General features: G+C 53.9%; 3 protein-coding genes across 10 annotated transcripts; 1 reads left to right on the forward strand and 2 right to left on the reverse strand.

The window, feature by feature from the left end:
• Positions 1–146: 146 nt before the first annotated feature.
• On the reverse strand, positions 147–5898 carry pex7 (peroxisomal biogenesis factor 7). 3 transcript variants are annotated; one of them, XM_089021722.1, is made up of 12 exons: positions 5550–5787; positions 5379–5456; positions 4556–4727; positions 4416–4473; positions 4190–4337; positions 3639–3716; positions 3453–3561; positions 2991–3097; positions 2719–2832; positions 1733–1788; positions 1379–1478; positions 147–519 (listed from the first exon to the last, which is right to left on the reverse strand). In XM_089021722.1, exons 2-12 carry the CDS (start codon positions 5382–5384, stop codon positions 400–402), a joined length of 1068 nt encoding a protein of 355 aa, XP_088877848.1. In that variant the 5' UTR covers positions 5385–5456; positions 5550–5787; the 3' UTR covers positions 147–399. The 3 variants fall into 3 exon arrangements, with proteins under 3 accessions (XP_088877848.1, XP_088877849.1, XP_088877850.1); XM_089021723.1 differs by lacking the exon at positions 5379–5456 and having other exon boundaries at positions 5763–5898; XM_089021724.1 differs by lacking the exon at positions 5379–5456 and having other exon boundaries at positions 5724–5814.
• bub1 (BUB1 mitotic checkpoint serine/threonine kinase) lies at positions 5852–20865 on the reverse strand. 4 transcript variants are annotated; one of them, XM_089021708.1, is made up of 24 exons: positions 20621–20863; positions 15760–15819; positions 15521–15662; positions 15053–15249; positions 14820–14975; positions 14411–14550; positions 14245–14324; positions 13374–13641; positions 13091–13159; positions 12630–12693; positions 12360–12553; positions 11912–11984; positions 11405–11685; positions 11220–11330; positions 10501–10599; positions 10197–10436; positions 10038–10104; positions 9070–9356; positions 8904–9004; positions 8234–8395; positions 8001–8158; positions 7411–7588; positions 7241–7347; positions 5852–6159 (listed from the first exon to the last, which is right to left on the reverse strand). In XM_089021708.1, exons 1-24 carry the CDS (start codon positions 20827–20829, stop codon positions 5955–5957), a joined length of 3648 nt encoding a protein of 1215 aa, XP_088877834.1. In that variant the 5' UTR covers positions 20830–20863; the 3' UTR covers positions 5852–5954. The 4 variants fall into 4 exon arrangements, with proteins under 4 accessions (XP_088877834.1, XP_088877835.1, XP_088877837.1 ...); XM_089021709.1 differs by lacking the exon at positions 20621–20863 and adding an exon at positions 17044–17183; XM_089021711.1 differs by lacking the exons at positions 12360–12553; positions 12630–12693.
• On the forward strand, positions 17976–24662 carry LOC148883342 (heterogeneous nuclear ribonucleoprotein Q-like). 3 transcript variants are annotated; one of them, XM_089021719.1, is made up of 11 exons: positions 17976–18111; positions 20295–20453; positions 20884–21002; positions 21094–21315; positions 21391–21567; positions 21767–21902; positions 21969–22174; positions 22239–22388; positions 22445–22566; positions 22781–23210; positions 24085–24662. In XM_089021719.1, exons 2-11 carry the CDS (start codon positions 20306–20308, stop codon positions 24124–24126), a joined length of 1752 nt encoding a protein of 583 aa, XP_088877845.1. In that variant the 5' UTR covers positions 17976–18111; positions 20295–20305; the 3' UTR covers positions 24127–24662. The 3 variants fall into 3 exon arrangements, with proteins under 3 accessions (XP_088877845.1, XP_088877847.1, XP_088877844.1); XM_089021721.1 differs by having other exon boundaries at positions 24088–24662; XM_089021718.1 differs by lacking the exon at positions 24085–24662 and having other exon boundaries at positions 22781–23843.
• Positions 24663–24674: the final 12 nt, after the last annotated feature.

Here is a 24674-nt window from a genome sequence, read left to right on the forward strand (position 1 = left end):
GCTTTTCATATTAATAATGCTATTATACCAACTAGTAAAAAAATATAATAATAGAATAATAAAAACAGCATAATGTGATAACATTTGTCCACCTGTCTAGACCTAAACCTCCCCCCCCCCCCCCTTGTCCTCACTGCTGCGTGTGTCTGTAATTCTCCCCACCCTCTACCACGGCTATCGACCAATCACGTGGGGCTTTAAGCGAATTCTAGGGGCGGGGAATAGAGGACCAAAAAGTCACTTCAGAGATCAGGCTCGAAGAACCGGCTGGTTGGCGAACGACACATCACGACTTCCTTTGCTGGGCAAGAGCGCCCCGAAGGTCTTTTGGCGAGGCGCTTGCTCATCTGGGCGTGCCGCTTCCTCTTGGCCACGCCCAGTGACCCGTTGCCGGCGCATTCACTTGACGTCGGCACGGTGGGGGGCGACGGGCGACCTGGTCGCGGGCGGGGGGCCGGCGCCAGACAAACACGGCGGCGTGTACATCTTCACCGTCTCGTCCCACGAGCAGTCCAGCACCTGAACGCAACGCGGAGTTCAGGTTGGTGTCGGCAAATACAAAATACCAAAAAAATATAAACTCATTCTTTGCAACATATGAGTGACCTTCAGTGTATTAGCCAACTAGCTAGCTATAGCTATAGAGCTATATAGGTGGCCAACTATCTAGCTAGCTATCTGTTAACTATCTATTCGCTATCTCCTAGCTGGCTAGCTAGCTTTCTAGCTACGTATTTATTTTCAGGTTGAGTGAACGCTGGCGCGTGTGGCTGCCGCTGCTCACCCACAGAAAAACTGATCCTGTGACTGCAAAGTGACCTTGAGAGTTTTGAAAGGTGCTTAGAAATGAAATGGATTATTAATAATGATGATGACGATGACTATTATTATTATTAGTGATCTAGCTGGCTGGCCGGCTATCTATTAGCTATATGGCTATCTACCTGGTTGGTTTTCTAGCTACCTGTCTGGCTATCTATTGGCAGGCTGGTTATTTAACTAGCTATCTATTAGCTAGCTAGCTTGCTTTCTATGTAAATTTCTCCACTGCGAGACTAATAAAGGCCAATCCAATCCAATTCTATCGATTTGAGTTACTTCCGAGTTGAGTGAACGCTGGCGCGTGTGGCTGCCGCTGCTCACCCACAGAAAAAAAAGTTCTTATCCTGTGCCTGTAAAGTGACCTTGAGAGTTTTGAAAGGCGCTTACAAATGAAATGGATTATTCCCGTCACAAAGAGGCCGCGAAGCTACCAGGCGAGAGCAAATGTCCCCATTGTGGGACGAATAAAGGTTTTCTGATCGTGATTGTGAAGGAGGGATTGGGCCAAGCTGGGCATTGCGAGGGGCTTTGGGCGGCGCCGCCTGCTTTCTCTTACCCGGTTGGGGACGTGCAGGTCAAAGTCCAAACCGCAGACAAACTCCGAGTGATGCTGCACCGTGTCCACCAGAGCGCTCGTCCTCTTCCAGTCCCAAAACCTGAAAGAGGTCAAAGGTGACACGGGCCAGGCCAATAAGAATAAATGTGTGTTGGACCAACGCCGCCGCCCGCAGGTCTCTCCGCGCATTATCTTGTATCATCTCAAACTGCTTCATGACGACGGACGAGCGCTGACGATTCCCGCGCCGAGGAGTGACGCGTCACCACTAAAGTGGCCAGGACGCACGTGGCGTGAATTTTACCCTTTTGCCATTGCAGGATCGGGAGTGGCCGAGAAAAAGGATCATCTTACCTGACGCTGAAATCATACGAGCAGGATGCCACCATGTTGCCGCTGAAAGGAGAGAACTGCGTTGCACGCACGCACACCCACACACACACCCACACCAAGTCGGAAGAATCATTAGCGATTTCTTTCCTCAACAAAGTCAAAGTCAGCTTTATTGTCAAATATGCTAATATGCATGACATACAGCACAGATGAAATTAATGTCCTCTCGGACCCAGCGTGCAAGACATGCAAGGCACTTATAACGTGGCTAAAAAAGACATACAATTGACAACAGACAATACATGTAATTTCTGTATGGAAAGTGAGGTAGTGACGTACAATGATTGATAGAGTTGAACATATAGCTATCTCGCTGGCTAGCTATCTATCTATCTAGTTATCTAATGGCTAGCTATCTAGCTATCTATCTAATGGCTCGCTATCTAGCGAGTTATCTATTGGCTAGCTATCTAGGTAGTTATATATTGGCTTGCTATGTAGCTAGTTATCTCTTAGCTAGCTAGCTAATAGCTAGCTAACTTGTCCTGTGACTGTGAAGTGACCTTGAGTTTTGAAGAGTGCTTGTAAATGAAATGTATTATTATTATTATTTGCTATCTGTTTGCAATCTATTAGCTACCTAGCTATCAAGCTAGCTATCTATTAGCTAGCCAGATAGATTTCTTTCAATTTGAGTTATTCTGGGTTAAGTGAACGCTGGTGCGTGTGGCTGCCGGTGCTCACCCGCAGAAAAACGTATCCCTTGACTGTCAAGTAACCTTGAGGGTTGTGAAAGGCACTTATAAATACAATGCATTATTATTATTATTATTAGTCAAAGGGAGAAGTTACAAGATGCGCACTAATCTTCCAAAATAGTCAGCTGATTGCACTTGTACCATAACGATAATAATACATTTCATTTATAAGCGCCTGAAGTGTGTGTGTTTTGCATGCAGAAATGTGGGTGTTTTGAGGGTGTGCGCGCTGGTGTATGGGTGACGTACTTTGATTCGCCGGACGGCGTAGGTGTGAGCAGTCAATGACTTGAGGGGTTGCCGGGGGTTCCTCAGGTCCCAAACGCGCACGCTGCCGTCCGCCGAGCCGGTCGCCGCAACATTCTGTACCGCGTCACACAAAAACAAGCGGCAGACGTCTGAGGAAGGGGATTGGGCCGAGCCAGACGGCGTCCAGTCCAAGCGGACGTCCGCCTGCGACCTTTCCCCCGACCAATTGCTGAGGGCAGGCGCAGATTTGGGATGCGACCGCCTCTTGTCACCTGATCGTATTTGCACCAATCGCAGGTCAGGACCTCGGCGTCGTGTGCCGACACCGTCAATCCACACGCGCCAGCCTTCACATCCCACACTCGCAGTGTGCCGTCACCTGTGTACGCAATACAATACAATACAATACAATACAATCCATCTTGATTGATCTAGCGCTTTAACAACAGCTGAAGCTGGAACAGAGCACTTCACACGGACAGCTAACATATAATAATAATAATAATAATACATGTCATTGATAAGCGCCTTTCAAAACTCTCAAGGTCACTTACAGTCACAGGACAAGTTTTGCTGTAGGTGAGCAGCAGCAGCCACATGCGCCAGCGTTCACTCAACCCAGAAGTTACTCAAATAGTAAAAAAGCTAGCGAGCTAATAGTTAGCTAGCGAGCTACGTCTATAGCTTGTAGACAGCCAGCCAGATAGCCTGCCAGACGGCTAGTGTGCGCACACCTGATGATGAAGCAAAGCACGCCGAGATGTGAGGTGACCAAATGGCGCTGTAGACGACTCCCTGGTGAGCGGCGAAGGTTCCGAGCGATTGGCCGAGGGCGGGATCCCACTAGCAGGAAGCGAAAGGTCGCCGTCACTCGGGAAAAGCCGGCAAAGCAAAGGCACGAGCCCAACGCACTCACGCACCACTTTGGCGGTGCCATCCCACGATCCCGACACGATGGCGTCGTGGCCCCTCGTCTGACTCCAGTCCACCGCGTACACCTGCACACAATAATTGCCACGCACTTGGGGAATTGCTTCAGGGGTTCATTTTAAAAAAAGAATAAAAAAGCATATGAGCGGTGTCCGAAAGTCAGGAAAAAAAGTTAGCGGATTTCTGGCCGCGGGGCAGATAGCTAGCTAATACATAGCTAATAAAAAGCCAGCCAGACAGCTAGCTAGATAGCCAGTCAGCTAATGGATAGCTAGCTATCTGGCTGGCTATCCATTAGCTGTGTGGTTATCTAGCTAGTTGTCTGGCTAGCTATCTAGCTGGCTATTTATCAGCTATCCATTAGCTATGTCCGAGCTTTCTATTTGAGTTACTTCCGGGTTGAGTGAAGGCTGGCGCGTGTGGCTGCCGCTGCTCACCCGCAGAAAAACATCCAAGAGTGACTGTTAAGTGACCTTGAGAGTTTTGAAAGGCGCTGAAAAATGAAATGTATTCTAACGCTGAAAAGGATTCGGCCAGGCACCTCTCGCACGTGTTCCTTGGCCATCCTGAGGGGGGCGCCGCCATGAAGGTCCCACAGCTGCAGGCTGCCGTCGCCTGCCGCCGTCACCAAGACGTGCTCGTTGGCCTCGCTCCACGAGACGTCAAACAGGCCGTCGCTCCACTGCCAGCTGCGGCCGGCGCGCAAACGGGCCGCCGGTCAACCACTTTCAAGGCGTTCACGGTGGCCTCTGGTTTCTCCGCGTTACCTGCGGACGAGGTCCAATCCGCTCGGCGTGTCGTCCAGGACCAAGAGCGAGCCGCCGCCTGAGCGCGAGAGGAGAGGGGAGGCGCTCCGAGTGAGCGGCGGCGGGTCGGCGGCGCGCCGCAAACCTCGCCGTATACGTGCCTGCGATGCCGTAGTGTTGGGAGGCGGCGCACGCCAGCCTGCCGGGGAAAAAGGGCGACGCCTCCACCGCGTAGCCGTGGCGCGCCGGGCTGCGGAACACTTTGGTCTCCATGGCCGCCGCCTGCTCCAAATGATCCCATCCACCTTTTGTCCAAACGGGTCGCGTCGCTGACTGAAAACCACAGGGGTGGATTGGATTTGCCTTTATTAGTCTCGCAGTGGAGAAATGTATATTTCACAGCAGCAAAGTTATGACAATGACAAATGAGAAAAAAGGCGGGGGGGGGGGGGGCGGCACACGCACATATATACAGTATATTCTGTTCCTCGTGATTGGTAAAAGAAATCCAGCCAAACTATCGGAATTAAGTATATTGATGCTAACGTTAGCATGGGGCTTGCCATAGTGCCACTGACATTCATCGATGGGATTGTTTCATTGCAAATTAAAAGATGTTCTCTTCACAAAGATCAACCAATCGCACTTTTTTGACTCGTTCGCTTCTTCAAAAGGGGGCGTTTACCTGTTTCGACACCTAAATCAAGATCATCCAATCAAAATGGCGCTCTCCGCCAACACAAGCCCAAATAGGAAATGAACAGCGATAAAAGAGAATCCATATTTAGTTTGATGTGGTCATTCTGCTCAGAAAGTCGGAAATCCATAGATCGGCGGAAAATTCTCATCCCTGAATCCAGCACATTTGGTTCCACATCCACAACTATAGATGCTACCCCTTGTTTCTGCTTGAAACTTGGCAGTGATGGAGAAAAACATATCTCTCTGCCACATGGATGAGTTATAAAAATACAACTTACTCACCTTCATAAACTGTACTATTAGCAAAAAGAGCGTCAACTTCAATCCATTTTCCCCCGTTTCTCGCTGTCGTATTGGGAACTTTCAAGAACCAGCACGCGGGGAGGGAAACGTGTGTCATTGGTCATCGCGAGCTGCACAGCTTGGAAAATCCCACCAAAAACGATTACGTACTTGACAAAATAGCAATAAGATACGACCGCGAGTACAGAAGGCGCTCGCTTCACTGGACAGGAACAACACAATTGGACAATTTACTTCCGCCCGTCAAGAAAAGCGATTCGTGTACGCATCAATTTCGCTTTGTTAAACTTGATCGGACCACCAAACAGAAGGAAAGAACGTCACCAAAGTGCCGAATGGCTCGGTTCCCCGGCCGGTAGTCACCTCCGGCTCCAGCAGCGTCGGAGTCGGCGTCGTCGTCTTCACTTTCGGGGAGGTTCAACGCACGCGAAGAAGAAAGGTATGCGCTCCCGCTAAGTCAATAGCGCCCCCCGGCGGTCACTCCCGGGATGGCAACCTTTTTATTGTTTCTCCGCGCCAAAGGGGACAGGCGAGAGAGAGGACTTGAACTCGGCTTTAGTGGCGCGACGCGGCCTTGCGGCTCTCCAGCAGGAGGACCAAGAGGCGGCTCTTCAGCGACGCCATCTTGTGGCGGTAGTCGCGCTCGAGGACGGCGCTCAGGCGACGGCGGAGGTCGGCCAGGTCGGCGAGGGCAGGGCGGCAGTCGGGAACGTTGAGCAGCGTGCGGAACAAGTGCAGCCACAGGTCGCTGTGAGGTTTCCTGATGACGACAACAAGCGCCATTTTTAGGCGGCAATTTATCAGACACGGCGACTTTGGATTGGATGTTCAACGGGGACTCGTGGGCCACGTTCTATCAGGGCAAAAACTTGACCAAGTAACTGACCGGGCCCCCAAACGTCCGACACCTCGTGGCCTGTGTCCCCGACGAGCCCATTTGACTCGGGGTGGTGGTACAAACTTAATTGCTTCCCAGACAGAGTGTGTATCCCAAAAATTATTTTCCCATTGGAAACCATTAAAATGAGAAGAATCCATTCCCAGGTCCCCATAAAACGTAATTTTCTAAACCTTAAAACTAAACAAAATATACCTCATTTTATGTATAATAAATGTGCTATGGTATTCCAATTAAAGAAATATACTGTTTTTTATAGTGGTTTTATTGACCTTTGTGATGGTCTTTGATGGCTTGATGGGATGGAGTGGCCGCTTTCCTCAGCATGAAACACTTGAGGAACGCAGCTTTCTTCTTTCACCATCTTGAGGAATGATGCCTTGTTGGCGCTTTCTCTGCCATCATTTGACCTTGTTCCTCATCAATTGTGTTCTGTTTAGCTGGGTTGATGGCTTGTGCGGGCTATTTGTGGAGCCTGATTGATGGGATGTTTTAACCTTGCAGTCTACACTCTGCCTTTGAACTATAAGTTGAAGCCAGTCAAAATGTCACTGTTTTCTATCCCTTTTCTCACTCTCTTTAATGTTGACCCCCCCCCCCCATCACTGCTGTGTTCTTGACCAATCGCGTGGCTTTAACTGAAGACTGGGGGCGGGGAATAGAGGACAAAAACAACTCTGCTGCCATTTTCTTGATTGCAGAACGGGCTCATTCGCAAACAACACATCACTCATTGTGGCGCTCCGTGTGTATCCCGTAAAATAGTTTGTATGCCAAGGTAAAATATTCATGAAAAAAACGTTCGTAAGGGGTTCGTAAACCGAAGTATCACTGTACTTCCAAACAAACGTCGAAATGGAGCAGAGGCCAACGTTTCTGAGGAAAATGGCCTCCAATCCAGACTTTGCTCCCATTTTATCTGCACGTTCGGACAAAAACCAACCTGCGAAAGGATGCGCAGGTCCTCCACTCGCCGTCTTCTTGCACCACTTGCATGTAGGTCCCAAAGAGCAGCACGTGGACCGTCCCGGCCGCGCCAAACAAGTCCGTCTGCAAGCGGCGGCGGCGGCGTCCGTCAACATGTTGACGGACGCCACCCAAACGGAGGCTCACCTGGTAGTTCCAAGGTTTGCCGCTGAGCATCTCGCAGCACTGGAAGCCGGACGTCAGGCAGCTGGCGGTGAAGGCGGTGCCCGGGGGGAAGAGGTCCATGTCGATGCTTTGGCCCATGTCGATGAGGACCAGGCCGTGCTGCAGGTTGTCCGCCTGGTAGTCGTGGTTCTCCACGAACCTGCCATGTGTGGATGAGAAGGTTTCTTCAGCCGTCATCTGGACTTCTTTCAAGGTGTCGGACATTTGTCTTCTTATCCAAGCGGCTGTGTCAGCAAACTAAAATTTGCTGGTAGTTTTGGCCCTCTATATATATATATATATATACAGTAAAGTCTCGCTATATCGATATTCAAGGGAGTCCGAAAAAATATCGATATAACCGGGACTATCGATATATCCGACCCTGTTTACATGTAATTTTCTCCGTGCGTGCATAGAAATAGTATCGATATAACCGGGACTATCGATATATCCGATATCGATATAACGAGACTTTACTATATATATTTATCCCTACTGTCCAGACGTCTCTGCTATGATAGGTCCCTGCCACGCCGTTTGTTAAGCGTTGCGCAATTGCGACGTCGCACCTTTCCCCGAGCATAAAGTTGTCGGGCTTGACGTCGGCGTGGATGAGGCGGGCGGCGTGCAATTCCTCCAGCATTCGCAGGATGCAGACGGTGAAGTAGATGACGAGCGGCTGAGGCATCACCTTGTCGCCGATGCTTTTATAAACGTTTGCCGCGTTCTGATGGGAAAACACTGGGCTGAGATGGGTTGGAACGCCGGATGAGCAGAAAAGGTCCTCGCTTGCCCGACCTACCAGCAGGGTGCCGTAGCCGTGCAGTTCTCCCAGCAGGACGCTGCCGTCGGTGAAGACGTGAGCCGAGTGGATGCGGCTGAACAAATGACGGACGCTCCGAGGCAGGCGGCGGTCCAGCTGAGTGTTGATGTAAAACTCCCACGCGTTGGCTGGTTTCTGCACCTGCGCAAAATACGCCGCCATTGCCCAAATCTCACAAGCGGTGTCTTCTTTATCAACGTTGAATGTGGCGAGAGGGATGCCTCTTTTGGGACCCTCCGCACCCTGCCCACCACCTTTTCCAGCGACTCCCGTCAGGCAGGCGCTACCGATCCATGCGCACCAAATCCAGCAGACATTTAAACAGCTCCCCCCCGCCCCCATCGCTATTAACTCTCTAAACAGTCACCCAAATACAAGTGTATAACGCCTCGTTGCAATTTTTGGATGATGATACTAGTGCAGCGTGTTCTCGCGGAAACAAATTCCTTTCTACATACATGCGGATCAAACCTCTAAAGATGGAGGACACTGATTTGCTGTGGCGACCGACCCCTTCAAGGGAAAAGAAGAAGAAGTTGTACATACTTGGCAATAAAGATGAATGCCTGTGATTGTGATATGGACGTGGCCCCGTTGCGATTGTGAGGGGGAAGTCGGCGCCCAAAAGTGTGTTGACGTGGCGACTGACCTTGAGCACCACCGCGTCGGAGGCCTCGGGGTCGGTGGCCTGGTAAACGGTGGCAAAGGCTCCTCGGCCGAGCACGCGGCCCACCCGCAGCGACGCCTTTCCTGCCGCAGAGAAGCGTTCCTTCACCGGGCCGCTCCTTCCGACTCGGCGGCGGTGCCGGCGTTACCCATGCCGATGGTCTTGTTGGCGCCGATGTCGGGCAGGTTCCGCCGCCAGCTGATGCATCGGGGGTGCGAGGTGAGCGGCGGGCTGATCCTCGACAGCAAGTCGGAGATGAGCCGCTCGCTCCAGGGATCGGCCAGCAGCCGGGCGGTCTTTTCGGGTCGAGCCGCGTGCCGCCCGTCCGCCAGGACGGCGAAAGGCGCCGCGGCGGCCGGACGCTCGCTCGCGCCGGCATTGCCGCGCGCCGACTCGCAAGGCTTCGGCTCAGGCGGACTCTGCTCCATGATGGGACTGAAAAGGAGGAGGCACCCGACAAGCCATCAACAAAAGCATTGATCCTAATAACAATCCGTTTCCAATAATTCATTTCGAAGCGCCTTTCAAAACTCTCAAGGTCACGTTGCAGTCACAGGATCCGTTTTTCTGCGGGTGAGCAGCGGCAGCCACACGCGCCTGCACTAACTCAACCCGGAAGTGACTCAAATAGATAGAAAGCTAGCTAGCCAATCGATAGCCAACAGACACCTAGCTAGATATCCAGCCAGGTAGATACCTAATAGATAGCTAATAGCTAGCAAATGATATTTTCTCCCCCATTGAATTCATAATAATAAATACAGTAAAGTCTCGTTATATCGATATGGGATATATCGATAGTCCCGGTTATATCGATACTATTTCTATGCACGCACGGAGAAAATTACATGCAAACAGGGTCGGATATATCGATAGTCCCGGTTATATCGATATTTTTTCGGACTCCCTTGAATTTCGATATAACGAGACTTTACTGTACATTTAATTTACAAGCGTGAATTAGTCGATCGTTATCACCCAACACCTCCATAGAGGCATCAAGACCTAAACAGGGTTATAGTTAGTGAGATATTTAATAGACAGAAAATAGATCAACTCCCCGCAAGCTGTCGCACTCAAGGCCAATTTGAGGACGGCCTAAGTAGCGCTTTTCACCTGCGCTCGTGCAAACGCTCGACGGAAGGCTCCTCGGCAGCCTCGGCGCCGACAGGCGTCACGTCCGCTGCAAACACAAGACGGCAAAGTCTCCAGAGGATGCGGGCGGGGTAGGGCCTTCTCTACCCGGAGCGCCCCTCGGAGAGCGTTTGGGCTTACCCGCTCGGCGGGGCGCAAACGGCGTGGAGGCGCAGCGCGGCGCCGGGGCAAAGTCGCCGGTGTTGTTGGGGCAGGGCGCCAGCCGGCCCTTGCCCCGGGCGCCCGCCTCCTCCCGCTGGCCCTCGACGGCGGGCGGGAGAGTCTCCGACGAGCCTCGGCCCGGCGCGGCCCCACTCTGGCCCGCCGACCCGCCGCCGTCTTGGTAGACGGCGAAGGGCTCGGGTGACGGCGAAGGGCGGCCTGCGCGGCGGGAAGAGGCGGATGGCGAAAGTTGCTCGGCAACCCAACAACGGCTCAACAGTACCGTTTGCATCCTCCGACGGCTCGGTGGTGACGAATGCGGACGCGTCAGCCGAGGGCTCGGCCATCGGCGCGGGCTCCTGGAACATTCCCATGATCACATCTGCAACACACGCCACCGTTAAGGCCCGTTTGGCTCTGGGACGACCGTCATTCTTTCGCCATCGACAGACAGACAGACAGACAGACAGACAGACAGTCGGGGCTGGAGATCACGAGAAGAAGGCCCGCCTTCCATTTCAATTAAAAGGACAATCGTCAAAGAGCTCAACGGTGGTTGCAATTTCAAACAGGTGGCATTTGACTCCTTCCTTCATCCATGGCATTGTTTCATTGCAAATTACAAGCTGTTCTCGCCACAAAGGCCAATCAATCACATTTTTTTTACACGTCCGCTGATTCCAAAGTGGGCGTTTACCTCTTTCGACACCTAAATCAAGATCATCCAATCAAAACGGCGCTTTCCGCCGCACAAGCCCAAGCAGCAAATGAACAGCGGAAATAAAGAGACTCCATATTTAGTTTGATGTGGTCGTTTGGGAGCAGAGCGGCTGCGAGATGACGGACGGCTTGAAATGGAAAGACAAGCACAAGCACAAGCACGTTCGATCGATCGGATTCGGAGCCGCGCAGGCGCTTCTTTCTCAAAATGTCAACGTTTGGCGAGCAAAAGTCAACAAAGCAACATTCAACATTCAACAAAGAGGAGGCGCTCACGCTCACCCAGGGCCTCCAGCGTGTTGACGGTGGGCGACGGCGGCGCTCCGGCGTGGTGGAAGCTCGGCGAGCGGTCGGCGGACGCGCCGGACGGGTGGCGCGGCATCGCCTGCGATCCTGATGCGCACAGACGCCCGTCGATTTTTGCGCTCGGGACTCCGGCGGTACCGACGAGCCCACGCGCAACTCACCGTCCGGGCTGCCGTCCGCTTCGGATCCCCCGGACAGGAAGTCGGCGCGGAGGTCGCCGCCCCGGGGCCCGCGAGGCAGGCGGGACGGTCGCGGCGCAGACGCGCCATCGGAGAGCCGGGCGCACTCCCGTTCGGCGGCAAACGGCGGACCGGCGGACGCGTCGCTCGGACGACGGGCGACGAGAGCCTCGCCCAGGATGGTTCCGGCGTGCGCCGCCAAGGTGGACGCCGGCTGACTGGCGGCCGACTTGTCGTCAGGCGGACTCTGCTCCATGATGGGACTGGCGAGAAGGCAGCGAGCGCGTCAAAGCAAAGCAACAAGCCGTAACGGATGCGCGCGCGCTCGCCGCCGTGGTTTGGCGGAGACAAACGCCATCTCGTCCCTTTTGTTTGGGCCGACGAAAGCTTGCCGCGCGGCGGAAAGCCTGGACGGCGAGCGAGCGAGCGAGCGCTCTCTTGAGCCGTCTCGAGACGCGAACGTGAAGCGCGCAAGGCGGAGGCTTTCACCTGAGCTTGTGGGAGCGCCGTCCCACAAAGGTGTTTTCGTCGGGCTGCCCGCCGCCGCCGCCCGTCACGTCCGCTGGAAAACACAGCACACAAGCGTTCGCGCCGTTGTCGTTTCCAGCGAGGAAAGGCGCCCGAAAGCGGAAAATGGAAGCTGGCGACTGGCTTTGGCTTGCGCTTCCATTTCCTCCCCGACCGCAAAGGAAGGTGCCGGAAAGCTCAAGCGCCGCTCGCAAAGCGCACCAAGGTTGGAAAGTCCAGGAAAGCCATTTCAATTGGACAAACACATTTTGCCAGAGGAATTCCAATTGGCCAATTCCATTTGCGGAAGTCAGATTGCAACGCGCCGAAAATAGAAAAGACGGACGGCCATTTGCTTTGCGGCGCCGCGTGTTGAGGGAGCGGCCCCGACCCGCCCGCCGGCATACGAGAGGAAGCGGCGCCGGCTTACCCGCTCGGTGGGGCGCAAACGGCGTGGAGGCGCAGCGCGGCGCCGGCGCAAAGTCAGCGGTGTTGTTGGGGCAGGCCGCCAGCCAGCCCTCGCCCCGGGCGCCCGCTTCCTCCCGTTGGCCCTCGACGGCGGGCGGGAGAATCTCCGACAAGCCTCGGCCCGGCGCGACTCTGCTCCTCCTCCCGACGGCGGCGCTTCATCGCAAACAAGACAAAGACGCCAACGTTGACTTGGCCGTGACACATTTTGCCCAGAGAGCCGCCCGCTGACCTGGCGTCGTCCTGGTAGACGGCGAAGGCCTCGGCGGCGAAGGGACTGTCCGGCGGCCGGCGGCCTGCGCGGCGGCAAGAGGCGGCAGAGGATGGCAAAAGTGGCCCGGCGCATTTCTGAGGCAAACGTTTCTTCATATTCGGGAGCCCCGTGGCGGTCGAGTGGGCAGCACGCACGCACCCGCCAAGGTGGGTCCGGATGAAGGCTTTTCAAGCTGCCCCACGACATCGCCTCGCATCCTTGGAGGCTTTCTTTCGGAGGGGCCGTGCGACAAAAATGCTTGCGGAATTTGTCAGGAGGCAGAAATGGGCCTCAAAGTGAAACTAACTAACTCAAATCGGAGGCCAAATGCATTTGGAAATTGACGAGCAAATGCATCGGAAGGAAAAAGGTTTGCCGTGTTTGCCCGCGCCCAGTGACGGACGCTTCCTGGTGGAATGCGGCGGGAGGAGCTCACTCACCGTTTGCATCGTCTGCGAGCAACGCCGTCAGGGTCAGGGGGGGTTCCTGGAACATTTCCATGATCACATCTGCAACACACAAGCTGCGGTCAATGGCCGCCTTTCGTGCTTCTCCGCAACGGAACGAGCACGCCGTCGTATCGCGCTTGCGGAAAGAAGGACAAAAAAGGGCATTCAAGAAAAGCCAAAGCGCACAGATTGGCTTTTGGCTTGAATTCAGTGAGCGTCGGTCGGGCCGCGTCAAAGCGAGAGCGAGAAGGCGCCAGAAGAGGCGCTCGCTTACCCAGGGCTTCGCCGGTGTTGACGGTGGGCGACGGCGGCACGTGCGACGGGGCGGCGGGCGGGCGGCTCGGCGACGGGTTCGCGGCGTGGAGGGCGCTTCTCGCCTGCGACGCTTGAAAGACGCGCGGTGACGCCGCGAGGCTTGGACTCGACGGCGTCGGCCCGCGCTGCGCGCGCGGGTTACCGCCAAAGTCGCCCGGGCCCGGCGATCCGCCGCGCTCGCCTTCCTTGCAGCTCGAGCGACCGGACGCGCTTCCCGCGGCTGACATCTGAGGGAACAAAAGCAGAGTTCGGGTTGGCCTCGCCAAGTGGACGGCGAGCCGGGAAGAGAGCGCGGCTGTCGAGGACGCATCGGCAACCGCGACACGCCGCCGGGTCGCCGCAAACAAACAAAAGGACTCTGTGTGGGGAAACTGCTCCAAAAAGGAGGGAAAAGGCACAAATTTGTCGCAGCACTCCAACAATCGATCAATGAGCCCAGCCTATTTATCAATACCAATCGTCAAGCTCTCAAAATGGCCAAAGAAAGAAAGGTGGCGAGAGGCAAGCGCAAAAGTGACACCATGTGGATCATGGAGAAATGGAGTTGACAGAGGAAGAAAAAGAAGGGAGGGAGGGAGGAAGGGAGGGATGGAGGAAGGGAGGGAGGAAGGAAGGAAGGAAGGAAGGAAGGAAGGGAGGAAGGAAGGGAGGGAGGGAGGAAGGAAGGAAGGGAGGGAGGAAGGGAGGGAGGGAGGGAGGAAGGAAGGAAGGAACGAAGGGAGGGAGGGAGGAAGGGAGGAAGGAAGGAAGGGAGGAAGGAAGGGAGGAAGGAAGGAAGGGAGGAAGGCCGTCAGCGTTGCTGGTCCTCAGCATCTGATGTGATGTCTGACCTTGAGCGTCCTGCCCATGTGGTAGAGTTGTCGCCTCAGCTTGGCCACGGCCTCCTCGTCCTCCCTCAGTGAACGCTCCACTTGATGTGCAACCACAGGACATCCGTGAGCGGCGGCGGCGACCGATCCCTCCCCTCCCCTCCCCTCCCCTCGCCTCCCCACTTACGTCTCAGCTGCTCCTCCGCCTCCCGCTTCAGCCTCCTGTTGCGCAAGTACGTCCGCGCCCGCGCCTCTTCGAAGCACAGCTCGGATCCTTCGGCCGCCAGCGCGTCCTTGGAGTACATGGATTCCAACGGTGGCCAAATTCTGGAGGGCCACAGGGCCACTTTCAAATCAAGAGCGCACAACCGCCTTGAAATCCCAGTCCGATTTCTGATCCGAGCGCGCTCGTATCTCAAAGGGTCATTCTCAACGGAAGTCACGGGAAGCGCCGGGCAACCGTTGGTCCCTCGCCAATCAAATGCTTTGTTTGTTTCATTCAAATAGGGCGAATCGCGCCGCCTAATGTTGCGCAACGTGGCCACAACGGAAGCAGAAAGCGCGTCGGCTCGCTCGCGGCATTTGTCGCGACTTACGTGTGGGCGCAAAAGCCGCCGCCGCTGGCGCGCAGCTCGCCGACGGCGTCCGACGACGGCTCGGCATCTCCTGCATCACGACGGGCGAGAGGGGCCACCCGTGAGCACTCACCTGCCGATGCCCTTTCTCGGCTTCCGCCTCTGGCCCGGAAGCGCCTGACCGCCATCGCAGGCACAATTGTCAGTCCGGGGATGAGACGGCCCGCCGCCGTCCCGCACGAACGACCTCTGACCTGTACTCTTGCGCGAGGCTTTCGGCGGGGCCGGCTCGGTTCTCCACGGCTTTGCGGTAAACGGCCTCCGCTTGCTCCGTCATGTCTTTGTGCTCAAAGCGGCGAGCCCAAGCCACGTAGAGCGCCGCCGTCCTGGTGCCCACGCCGTGACTGAAGATGTGACGGAACAGAGCGGCGGGCTCCGCCTCGTACGTGGCCTGTCAACGACAAACGTTTAGCCCGCTTTCCGGCCGCCCGGTGGAGAAACGACCGCATTTGAAGAAAATGGCCGGCCCGTCCTACTCGCATTAACGAACAGCAAGCGCGCCCTCCCGCGTGGTGGGCGCGGCCGTTTAATACCATCCGGCCGGCCGCTAAGCCGTCGCTGGAGTCGACGGGGTCTTGCGGGGCGAAAACAACCGAGTGGCCGCAATTTGAAGGCGCTCCCACCCGGACGCGACAACAAAGGGGGCGGACAGGCGCGCTCACGTATCTGATGCAGGCGTTGACAAAGCGGCCATCGTTGGCGTATCGCTCCACGCTGAGAAAGTTGCGCACCAGCCTGCCGAGCACCACCGACATTTCACTGCTGCTGGTCGCAGGTACACTTTGGTCCAAATACTCCACAAACCTGCCAAGTGCAAAGAGTGAACACATGAAAAAGAAGCACAAAGAAAGGTGACGATTCGTACTTTCCGATGGATGAGAAGAAAAGCACGGAAACTCACTTGAGCCACACGTCCAAGGGGTCATCTCCCGTGTACGAGCTGAAACTGCTTTCAAAGACCCTGTCCAGGGACGTTGCCACATGTCACTTCGTCATTATGTATGGACGGCTGCTTCAAGTAGCTACGCTACAGTCACCTCTATTCCACCGCCATTCTTTCTGTCCAGTGAAGCGAGCGCACTCTCTACTCTGTCGTATCTCATTGCATTTTGTGAAGTACGAGATGGTTTTTGGTGGGATTTTCCAAGCTATGCACCTTGTGATGACGGATTACACACGTTTCCCTCTTGAAATTTCACAATACGACAACGAGGAAAAAAATGCATTGAAGTTGACGCTCTTTTTGCTAAGACTACAGTTTATAAAGGTGAGTAAGTTGTATTCTTATAACTCATACAAGTGCTAGAAGATATATTTTTTCTCCATAACTGCCAGGTTTCAAGCAAAGAGAGGCATTAGCATCTATATTTCTAGAGCTTGCAATTTTCTTTTCCTATATTTGGTGACAGCCATTTTGGATTTCTGACCAAAATCTGCCTGCATTCAATCGTTGATATTTGCTCATTTATATTTGGAATCGTTTCTTGTGTTGTCTATTCTTGTTTAGAATTTCAAAAGCTTCCCAATGGCACCTTACTCGCCAAAAATTAGGAGTTATAATCGTTTAAACTAATAAAGAACTCGCTCAGATTGTCATTGTTTTCCACGGTGTCATTCCAGGCAGAAAATCCCCTTCTATTTCCAAAATTAAAAATTATATTATTTCCTTATTTGTCGCAGAACAATAATCCAGATACACCATTTGAAATCTAGTTAAATGCACTTTAATATGGTATTAGAAAATGTGTGATGAATTATTCTAGAAACATTTTGTCACATGCCTACGTCAAAAGAAGGATCGATAACAAACGCGGCGCTGTTCAACACTGTCTTTGACGTGTGTATAATATTTCATGAGAGCGAACTGGCGGAGAAAGTTGTGCGGGGATATTTTTCAGATGCCACTCTTGTCTAAGTCTTGACGGACTGCTGCAATCGAGTTCAAATGGGACGCGGTTGAAGAAAGCTGCGGCCATTAAGTGTCACGGCGACGGGGGAGCCAGCCACCCAATGGTGGGTCGTTTTTATGAAAAGCCTAACGACACGTTGCGCACCCCTTTAGCCCGGGCCAATATGGCGTTCAGAAGTCAAAAGCCACGCGGGCACAAAAATAAAAAGGACAAACCAGTATCAGCAAACGAGCAAAAGTGGCGTGTCTCGATACTTCGCAGACCGTTTGACTTACTGTAAACGGTAGGCCACGTCCATTTTCTTGAAGTTGGGTACTATATATACGGACGAATAGAGACAATATGTGTCCCCGTACGTATGAATAAAAATGAAAGACGGAAAACAAAACGTCTACTTTGCGTTTCTTCTCAAGTTGGTCGTCGAACAACAAGTTGCGGACGCGGACGCGGCCGCCTTTCTCTCTCGTGTTTGAATTTCGAGCTCGGCGAATGGTAAGACGAGAATCTCGTGACGGAGACATGCTGCATTCGTTGACATTGGGAATTCGGAATTTTGACGGTACACAATAGCTCTCGATGGGAAGCTCGGAGTTGCGGCTGTCGAGGGGAAAAGCAACCTCGACTTTATTGTGACGACACGGTAGGAAAAAAAAGTTCCGGTGTCTTGTGTCACAAGAATGCCTGAGCAAGCCACCCAACGGGGGCGGGCGAACTCCTGTGATTTGATGAAAAGCGTCGCGTCACTTTTTACAACGCAACGCACACACGCGCAAACAAAACATCCGTTACGGACACTTACACATCCCGCGAAGTTAAAAATCTAAAACACGCGCTAAAGTGATGCTTACACTTGCCCGTTTCATTTTGTCAGTGCAAATTTTGACAGCGCAAAAGCTGTTCAGAATCATCTTTGTTGCCAAGTATGTAGAACACACAAGGACTTTGTTTCCGGTAGAACACGCTCATCAATTCTTTCCACAAAGGCGAATTTTGGGAAGCGGAGTGCCGTTCCCCTGCTTGGATGAAATGTCAAAACGTCGTATTAACGGCGGCTTTGAGTGGTTCGACCGGGAAGAGAGGAAAGTGGCAAAGTGCCACTGAATGCTTCCGGGTGCGTATTGTTGGGAACCGGAAGTAGTAGGACGAGCGAGCAGCAGCGACAGCCCGTGCGAGCCACTTGGAAAACCCCGTGCGCGCAGGCCTGCGGCGGCGCCATTTTTGGGGGTTCCGAAGTGAAGAAAGAAGCCGCGCGTCGACATCAACCCAACTTATTGACAATTTCCTTCGACTTTTTCCTCAAGCGCCCTCCTTCCGGTGGATCGGCATCGTGTCACGCGCCTCTGGTCGGTGACGTCTCATGTTTTATCGGGCCCCTTTCGCGCACGTCAAATCGCCTTGATATGCACACCGACATCGGCTACGCGTTAGCACGAGTCGTGCGCGAGCCGGCATTTAGTACGCCGCCCTCCCTCCCGCTCGCGGTCCGAATACGAAACGCTCAAAAGACGCGCGTCATAAATACTTGGGAGATCGGCGAGCGTCGACCCTGCGCTCGAATTCATGTGGAGCGCTCGATCGAGCCTTTGTGTCTGAGTCCGAAGAGGATGTGCGGCTAACAAGCGGAGGGGCTGCGGCCCTCCAATGTAGGGGGGCGGGGGGGAACACACCGCACTTGACTATAAACTCATCTTGAAAGTGTGTTTTTTCTTCCCATCTTTTGAAGACGGGGAGAAAAGAAACATGGAGCTGGAGGAAACTCGGGGGAGACGTGGGCCAACAGCCCGCTCCCACAAGCCACTGCAACACGCGCGCAAAATAATGGGCTGGTGAATTTGCGACGTCGGTTCTTTAGCGACTGCCTCGTCGGTCGCGCCCGAACCCCCAAAGTGCTCGAATACGCGTGCCGACCCGTGGCCGAGCACGTCGAAGCTCTCCTCTAGCGCCGCTTTGTTTTTGGTCGCGCGTGTCCAGGGTTCGAATCTCGTTCGATCCCCCATTTTAATTCCGATTCCTTCGCCTATATTTGCAAGGTAGATTCCCTGGACTAAGTTGTTTTTTTTTTCCTACGGGTTCTTGAACGAATTGAATAAGCGCTGACATTTTATGAGGCGTCTGTGTAAGCTCTCAGTCGTACAGGAGTGGTCCATCGATGAGAAGGTTTCTTCAGCCGTCATCTGTACAAAAGTGAAGGTTTCGGACGTTTCGCCTCCTATCCAAGAGACTTCGTCAGCGAACTAAAGTCTGACTGGTCGTATCGGCCCCATTTATATATCCCTAATGTCCAGACCTAGTGGCGCCGGACACAGCTATGATAGGTCCCTACTCTCAGGTTGGGGGGAGCGCGGGACCCCCCCCTGTGGCCCCACTGATTGTTCCTACATTCCTGACTAACGATTGGCCTATTACCCCCACTCCCCCCGGTATCACCTCATCAGCATAACGACCCTCATCAGCATTGCGAAAGTTGCCTAACCTGTTTTGCCTGAGCAGGCTATTGTATGAACGATCCAAATTGAACCTCACACCACCCGACCGGTTTAATGAAGGATTTTGTTGTTTTATAAGAATCGCCTCTTTTACCCCCCTTTCAAACCATCTATGTTCTTTCGCTAAGATTTTAACCTCATTGTCGTCAAATGAGTGGTTAGTAGCTTTTAGGTGCAAATGTACTGCCGATTGAGGCCCACTAGTATTATCCCTGCGATGTTGATAAAGTCTTTTTTTGAGAATTTGTTGAGTCTCCCCAATGTACTGCTCTTTACAATTTTCATTCTTACAATGTATGGAATAAACTACATTACTTTGTTTTTCATTTGGTAGCCTATCTTTTGGATGCACTAATTTTTGCCTTAACGTGTTTATCGGTTTGAAATAAGTAGGAATTTTATGTTGCCAAAGGACTCTTTGTAATTTTTCAGAAACTCCTGCAATGTACGGTACTGCTACTCCTCTCCTTTTAGAATCTTGAGAATTATTGGTTTCGTTCGTTATTCTTTCTTTCTGACATTTGTTGAATGACCACTGAGGGTACCCACAGTTAGTGAGTGCTCTCCTGATATGTTTTGACTCCTTTTCTCTACCTTCAGTGCTAGTTGGTATTAGTTTAGCCCTATGCTGGAGGGTTCTGATAACTCCTAGTTTGTGTTGTAAGGGGTGGTTAGAGTCAAAAAGTAAGTATTGGTCAGTGTGCGTAGCCTTCCTAAAGACTTCTGTTTTTAGCGCTCTGTCCTCTTTTATAATTACTTTACAATCCAAGAAGGCTAGTTGGTTCTCTTGAATGTCCTCACGAGTAAATTTAATGTTGAAGTCTACAGAGTTGAGATGATCTGTGAAGGATTGAATTTATGAGGCGTGTGGAAAAAAAGCTTCAGTCCCCACTGGTTGTGGTTCGGGGAAGAATAAGTAGGAGGGTCATCAGCACAAGTGGTGAAAGTGCTCGCTTGGGCTTGGCATTGACAACAATTCAAAGTGTTTGAACCATTTCAAGCACTCCGATAAGCGATTGACCGCACTTTGCTTGTTGCAGCTATCCGTGACATGGCTAGCGATCACGTCAACGGGAACGGGACAGAGGAACCGATGGACACGGCGGCAGCCGTTTTGCGCTCGGAACACTTCCAGGCCTTACTGGAAGCAAACTTGCCTCAGAAAGTGGCCGAGAAGCTGGACGAACTCTACATTGCAGGTGAGTGCGCGCGCGCGCACGCACACGTTAGCTTCAATGTCTCGAGCTTTGAAAGGAGAAAGCATGGAGCCCAGCCCCGCCCCAAAAATGCATCATCATCATCATCATCATCATCAAAGCAATCCAATCGCACACACAGTTACTCAGAAATCAAATTTTGAAGCAACCTCGCTTGCTCGGCGGGGCTGTTCTGTAGCTGGGGGCTGAAACAATGGAACGCTGCCTCCGCCGTAGTAGCGACGACGGCGACAGCAGCTCCTCTCCTGCGGTTGAGAGGACGAGACGTTTGATCTGTGCTGTATGTCATGCATATTTGACAATCAAAGTGACTTACTGTAGAAAGGGACGGCGAGGGTTCTCGGGAGCCAAAATCCATCGGGTGGCACCAATGGAGCGATTTTGTCCATTTGTGCCGACGCTCCTCTTCCAGGTCTGGTGGCCCACAGCGACCTGGACCAAAGAGCAATCGAGGCTCTGCAGGAGTTCAATGAGGAGGGAGCCCTGCAGGTCCTGCTCCAGTTTAAAGAAAGCGACCTGTCCCACGTCCAGGTGTGCCTTTGAAGGGGGCCCGCCGTTTTGACGGCGGCGCCTCCTCCAAATGACGTCATTTGGAGCCTTTGTTTTGTTTTGTTGCGGCCAGAACAAAAGCGCCTACCTGTGCGGCGTGATGAAGACGTTCAGGCAGCGCGAGAAGGAAGGCGCCGTGGTCACCGAGGCCGCCAAAGGACCCGACGAGGCCAAAATCAAAGAGCTCCTGGACAGAACCAACTACAGCCTGGACGTGACCACGGGGCAGCGCAAGTACGGCGGACCCCCGCCCCAGTCGGTGTACGTGGGCGCTCAACCGACAGTGGGCACCGAGGTAGGCCGAGGGCCGCCCGAACCCCAACGGGGGCGGCGCAGTCTTCAGTGGCGGATCGGCGTCTCCTCGTTCTAGGTATTTGTGGGCAAGATCCCCCGGGACCTGTTTGAAGACGAACTGGTTCCCCGCTTTGAGAAGGCGGGGCCCATCTGGGACCTGCGGCTTATGATGGACCCCCTGAGCGGCCTGAACCGAGGCTACGCCTTTGTCACCTTCTGCACCAAAGAGGCGGCGCAAGAGGCCGTCAAGCTGGTGAGCTAGCGGGCTAGCGCTCGGCGTGACGCCAAAGTTGCTTTCGCGCGGTGGCGGCGGGCTCTAAGCTATCGTCAACCCGTGGGTTTTGGGAGAATGTCGGCTTCTCCGTCGTTTGTGACTTGATGGCCGCCTTTCTCTTGACGTGGGGAAGACCTCAAGCTTAACTCGCTCTTTCCTTCCACGCGTTCCCGCGCAGTGCAACAATGTCGAGATCCGCCCGGGCAAGCACATCGGCGTGTGCATCTCGGTGGCCAACAACCGCCTGTTCGTGGGCTCCATCCCCAAAAGCAAAACCAAGGAGCAGATTGAGGAAGAGTTCTCCAAGGTCACAGGTCAGTGGCCGGGGGCGCGCCGGTCCTCGTCTCCTTCCACCAATCACACGGCCGTCTCGCGTCCAGAGGGCCTCAGCGACGTCATCCTGTACCATCAGCCTGACAACAAGAAGAAGAACCGCGGCTTCTGCTTCTTGGAGTACGAAGACCACAAAACGGCGGCTCTGGCGCGGCGCCGGCTGATGAGCGGAAAGGTGAAGGTTTGGAACATCATAGTGACGGTGGAGTGGGCCGACCCCATCGAGGACCCGGACCCCGAGGTCATGGCCAAGGTGACGTCCGCCGCGCCCGCCGCCCTCGGAAGCTGGCGGGCTAACGCCGCTCGTCTGCTTGCAGGTCAAAGTCTTGTTTGTGCGCAATCTGGCAAATAGCGTCACCGAAGAGATCCTGGAGAGCAGCTTCGGCCACTTTGGAAAAGTGGACCGGGTGAAAAAGCTCAAGGACTACGCCTTTGTTCACTTTGAGCAGCGCGACGGCGCCGTCAAGGTACGCCCGCCGCCGCCGCGCCGCCTTTGGGACACACACGCCTGTGCCGTGCGCAGGCGCTGGCCGAGATGAACGGCAAGGAGCTGGAAGGGGAGCCTGTGGAAATCGTCTTTGCCAAGCCGCCCGATCAGAGGAGGAAGGAACGCAAAGCTCACCGACAAGCCACCAAGACGCAAATGTAAGCAAACGCTCGCACGGACCGCAACCTTTCCGGCAGCGGCGCCTCGACCTTCGACTTGACGTGTCTCGAGGGCACCCCGCTTCTTGGCTGGACGATGGACAGAAGGCGCTAACGAGAAGAGACAGACGGGGAGTCGACTCGGATCGGAAAAGCGCGGCGCACGCCGGGCTCTCGGGGCGTCTCGATTGTCATTGACGACGTCTGTCCGCAGGTATGACGACTACTACTACTACTACTACCCCGCTCCGCAACACGTGCCGCCTCCCGGTCGGGGGAGGGGGCGAGGCGGCAGACGAGGCGCCGGCAGCTACATGTACGCGCCCGACTACTCCGACTACTCCGACTACTCCGACTACTCCGGCTACGACGACTACTACTACGACTACTACGGCTACGACTACCAAAACTACCGCGGCGGCTACGACGACCCCTTCTACGGCTACGATGAGTTTCAGGCGCCCGCCCGGGGCCGCGGCGGCATGGGCGCCAGGGGCGGCGCCTCCCCGGGCCGAGGGCGCGGCGAAGTCGGCCCGCCCCGAGGCCGCGGCGGCTTCTCTCAGCGCGGCGGGCCGGGACCCGGACCGGCGCGCGGAGGGCGCGGCGCCAGAGGCTCGGCGCCGCCGCCGCGAGGGCGAGGAGGGGTACGTGGTGCGTGGGGTGTCCGCGGTGCAAATGTCGGAGGAGCGAAGCGCAAAGCCGACGGGTACAACCAACCTGATTCCAAGCGGCGCCAGACCAATTATCACAACTGGGGCTCCCAGCCCCTCGCTCAGCAACCGCTCCAAGGCGCCGACCACTCGAGCTATTCCGCCTACAAATCTGGCAACCAGGAATTTTATCAGGATTCTTTTGGGCAGCAGTGGAAGTAGACAAACCCCCCGCTCACCTTTCTTTATCTTTGGCTTTCTTCTCATCCTGAGTGACTTGATCCCATTGGCTCCAAATTGGTGACACCTGGCAAGAGATCATTTTGTACATATTTTAATATTCCTTCCGTAGTAGGTGTTCCCCTAGCCCTTATTTTTCAATGCTTCGTTTTAGCTCTTCATTTAGCATCTAGCATTTGTTTGGAGGCCGCCCCCTCTGCTTGCCATGTTTTATTGAAAGTGAAATTACTATTTGTACTGTCAAAGTAATGCCTGTCTTGTTCTGGGGAAAAAGAAAGAAAGAAAGAAAAAAAAAAGGTCCGCCGTCGCGGTCCTCACTTTTTTGGCTTGTATTTTTGCTGTTTGTCTGCTTGAATAAAGGTGCACACACTGGTGCACAAAACCCAACCGCTGTGTTGCCAATTCCTCCAATTGAACCAAATTCTCTGTTCAAATTGCCCGCCCGCCGGCCCGACAAAAGCTTTGCCAGCGGCGGCGTCCCACCAAATCTGCCTCAGGTGCTCACCGTCACCACGTCCAATCCCGTGCGGCCGCCGCTCCAAAGTCAACTTCAATGTGGCACGCTTATCTGCTCGGGAAGGAAGCCTTGCCTTTTCCTTGTCTAATTGCGTCCTTCTGTCATGACTAGCAGGGCCGAGGCGTCCGGGCCGATCCCCGTGCGTCGCCGTGACGACAGCGGCGCCGCCGGATGCTGCGGTAAGGTCGCACGACTCATTGATTGTTGGTACCCGCCACGTGACTGTGGAGGACGAAGGGACCTCACCGGGCGCCCGCCGCCTTCCTCGAATGTTCTTCGGACCCGAGTGCCTTCCGGCCCCGCCAGCGGGCGGGCGGGCGGAGGTCGGCGTGCCGTTTTGCAGGCCCGCCGTCCGTCCGGCCGCTCGCTATCAGGATGAAGACACACTCACTCACACACGAGGCATCGCTTCAAGATTTGTTTTGATTGGCGGCCCACCTTTTTGAACTGCCTTCATGCCCATTTCAGTGACATCGTGTGACATCTATTTTTTAAGGCCCCAGAAAAAAAAAAATGAGGAAATTGCTTCTGATTCCTTTTGTAAAGCTCTTGTTTTTTTTATGTGGGGTGGGGGGTATTTATTTTGTTGCTAAAAATGAAACCAAAGCTACTTTTTACAAACGGAATGCGTTGTACTATTTGTACCGATTTTATCAATAAACACATGAAGGGGAGGTATTTTTCATTTATTTCTGTATATT

Source organism: Hippocampus bargibanti, linkage group LG19 (genome assembly GCF_051943395.1).
Source record: "Hippocampus bargibanti isolate YZ-2025 linkage group LG19, ASM5194339v1, whole genome shotgun sequence".
Taxonomy (NCBI): Eukaryota; Metazoa; Chordata; class Actinopteri; order Syngnathiformes; family Syngnathidae; genus Hippocampus; species Hippocampus bargibanti.

Bases quoted from the DNA above. Each gene is read 5' to 3' on its own strand.
- LOC148883342 (XM_089021718.1), top strand. From the start codon at position 20,306: ATGGCTAGCGATCACGTCAACGGGAACGGGACAGAGGAACCGATGGAC. The intron at 21,568-21,766 runs GTGAGCTAGCGG...GTTCCCGCGCAG, and splicing joins CGCAAGAGGCCGTCAAGCTG to TGCAACAATGTCGAGATCCG. The intron at 21,903-21,968 runs GTCAGTGGCCGG...TCTCGCGTCCAG, and splicing joins AGAGTTCTCCAAGGTCACAG to AGGGCCTCAGCGACGTCATC.
- bub1 (XM_089021708.1), bottom strand. From the start codon at position 20,829: ATGGATTTTGGCTCCCGAGAACCCTCGCCGTCCCTTTCTACAGTAAGT. The intron at 12,694-13,090 runs GTGAGTGAGCTC...GCCGCCGCGCAG, and splicing joins GCTCGCAGACGATGCAAACG to GCCGCCGGCCGCCGGACAGT. The intron at 11,985-12,359 runs GTAAGCCGGCGC...TGTGTTTTCCAG, and splicing joins GTTTGCGCCCCACCGAGCGG to CGGACGTGACGGGCGGCGGC.
- pex7 (XM_089021722.1), bottom strand. The intron at 2,833-2,990 runs GTGACAAGAGGC...GACGCGGTACAG, and splicing joins ATTGGTGCAAATACGATCAG to AATGTTGCGGCGACCGGCTC. The intron at 520-1,378 runs GTAAGAGAAAGC...CGTTGCGTTCAG, and splicing joins ACCTGCACGTCCCCAACCGG to GTGCTGGACTGCTCGTGGGA.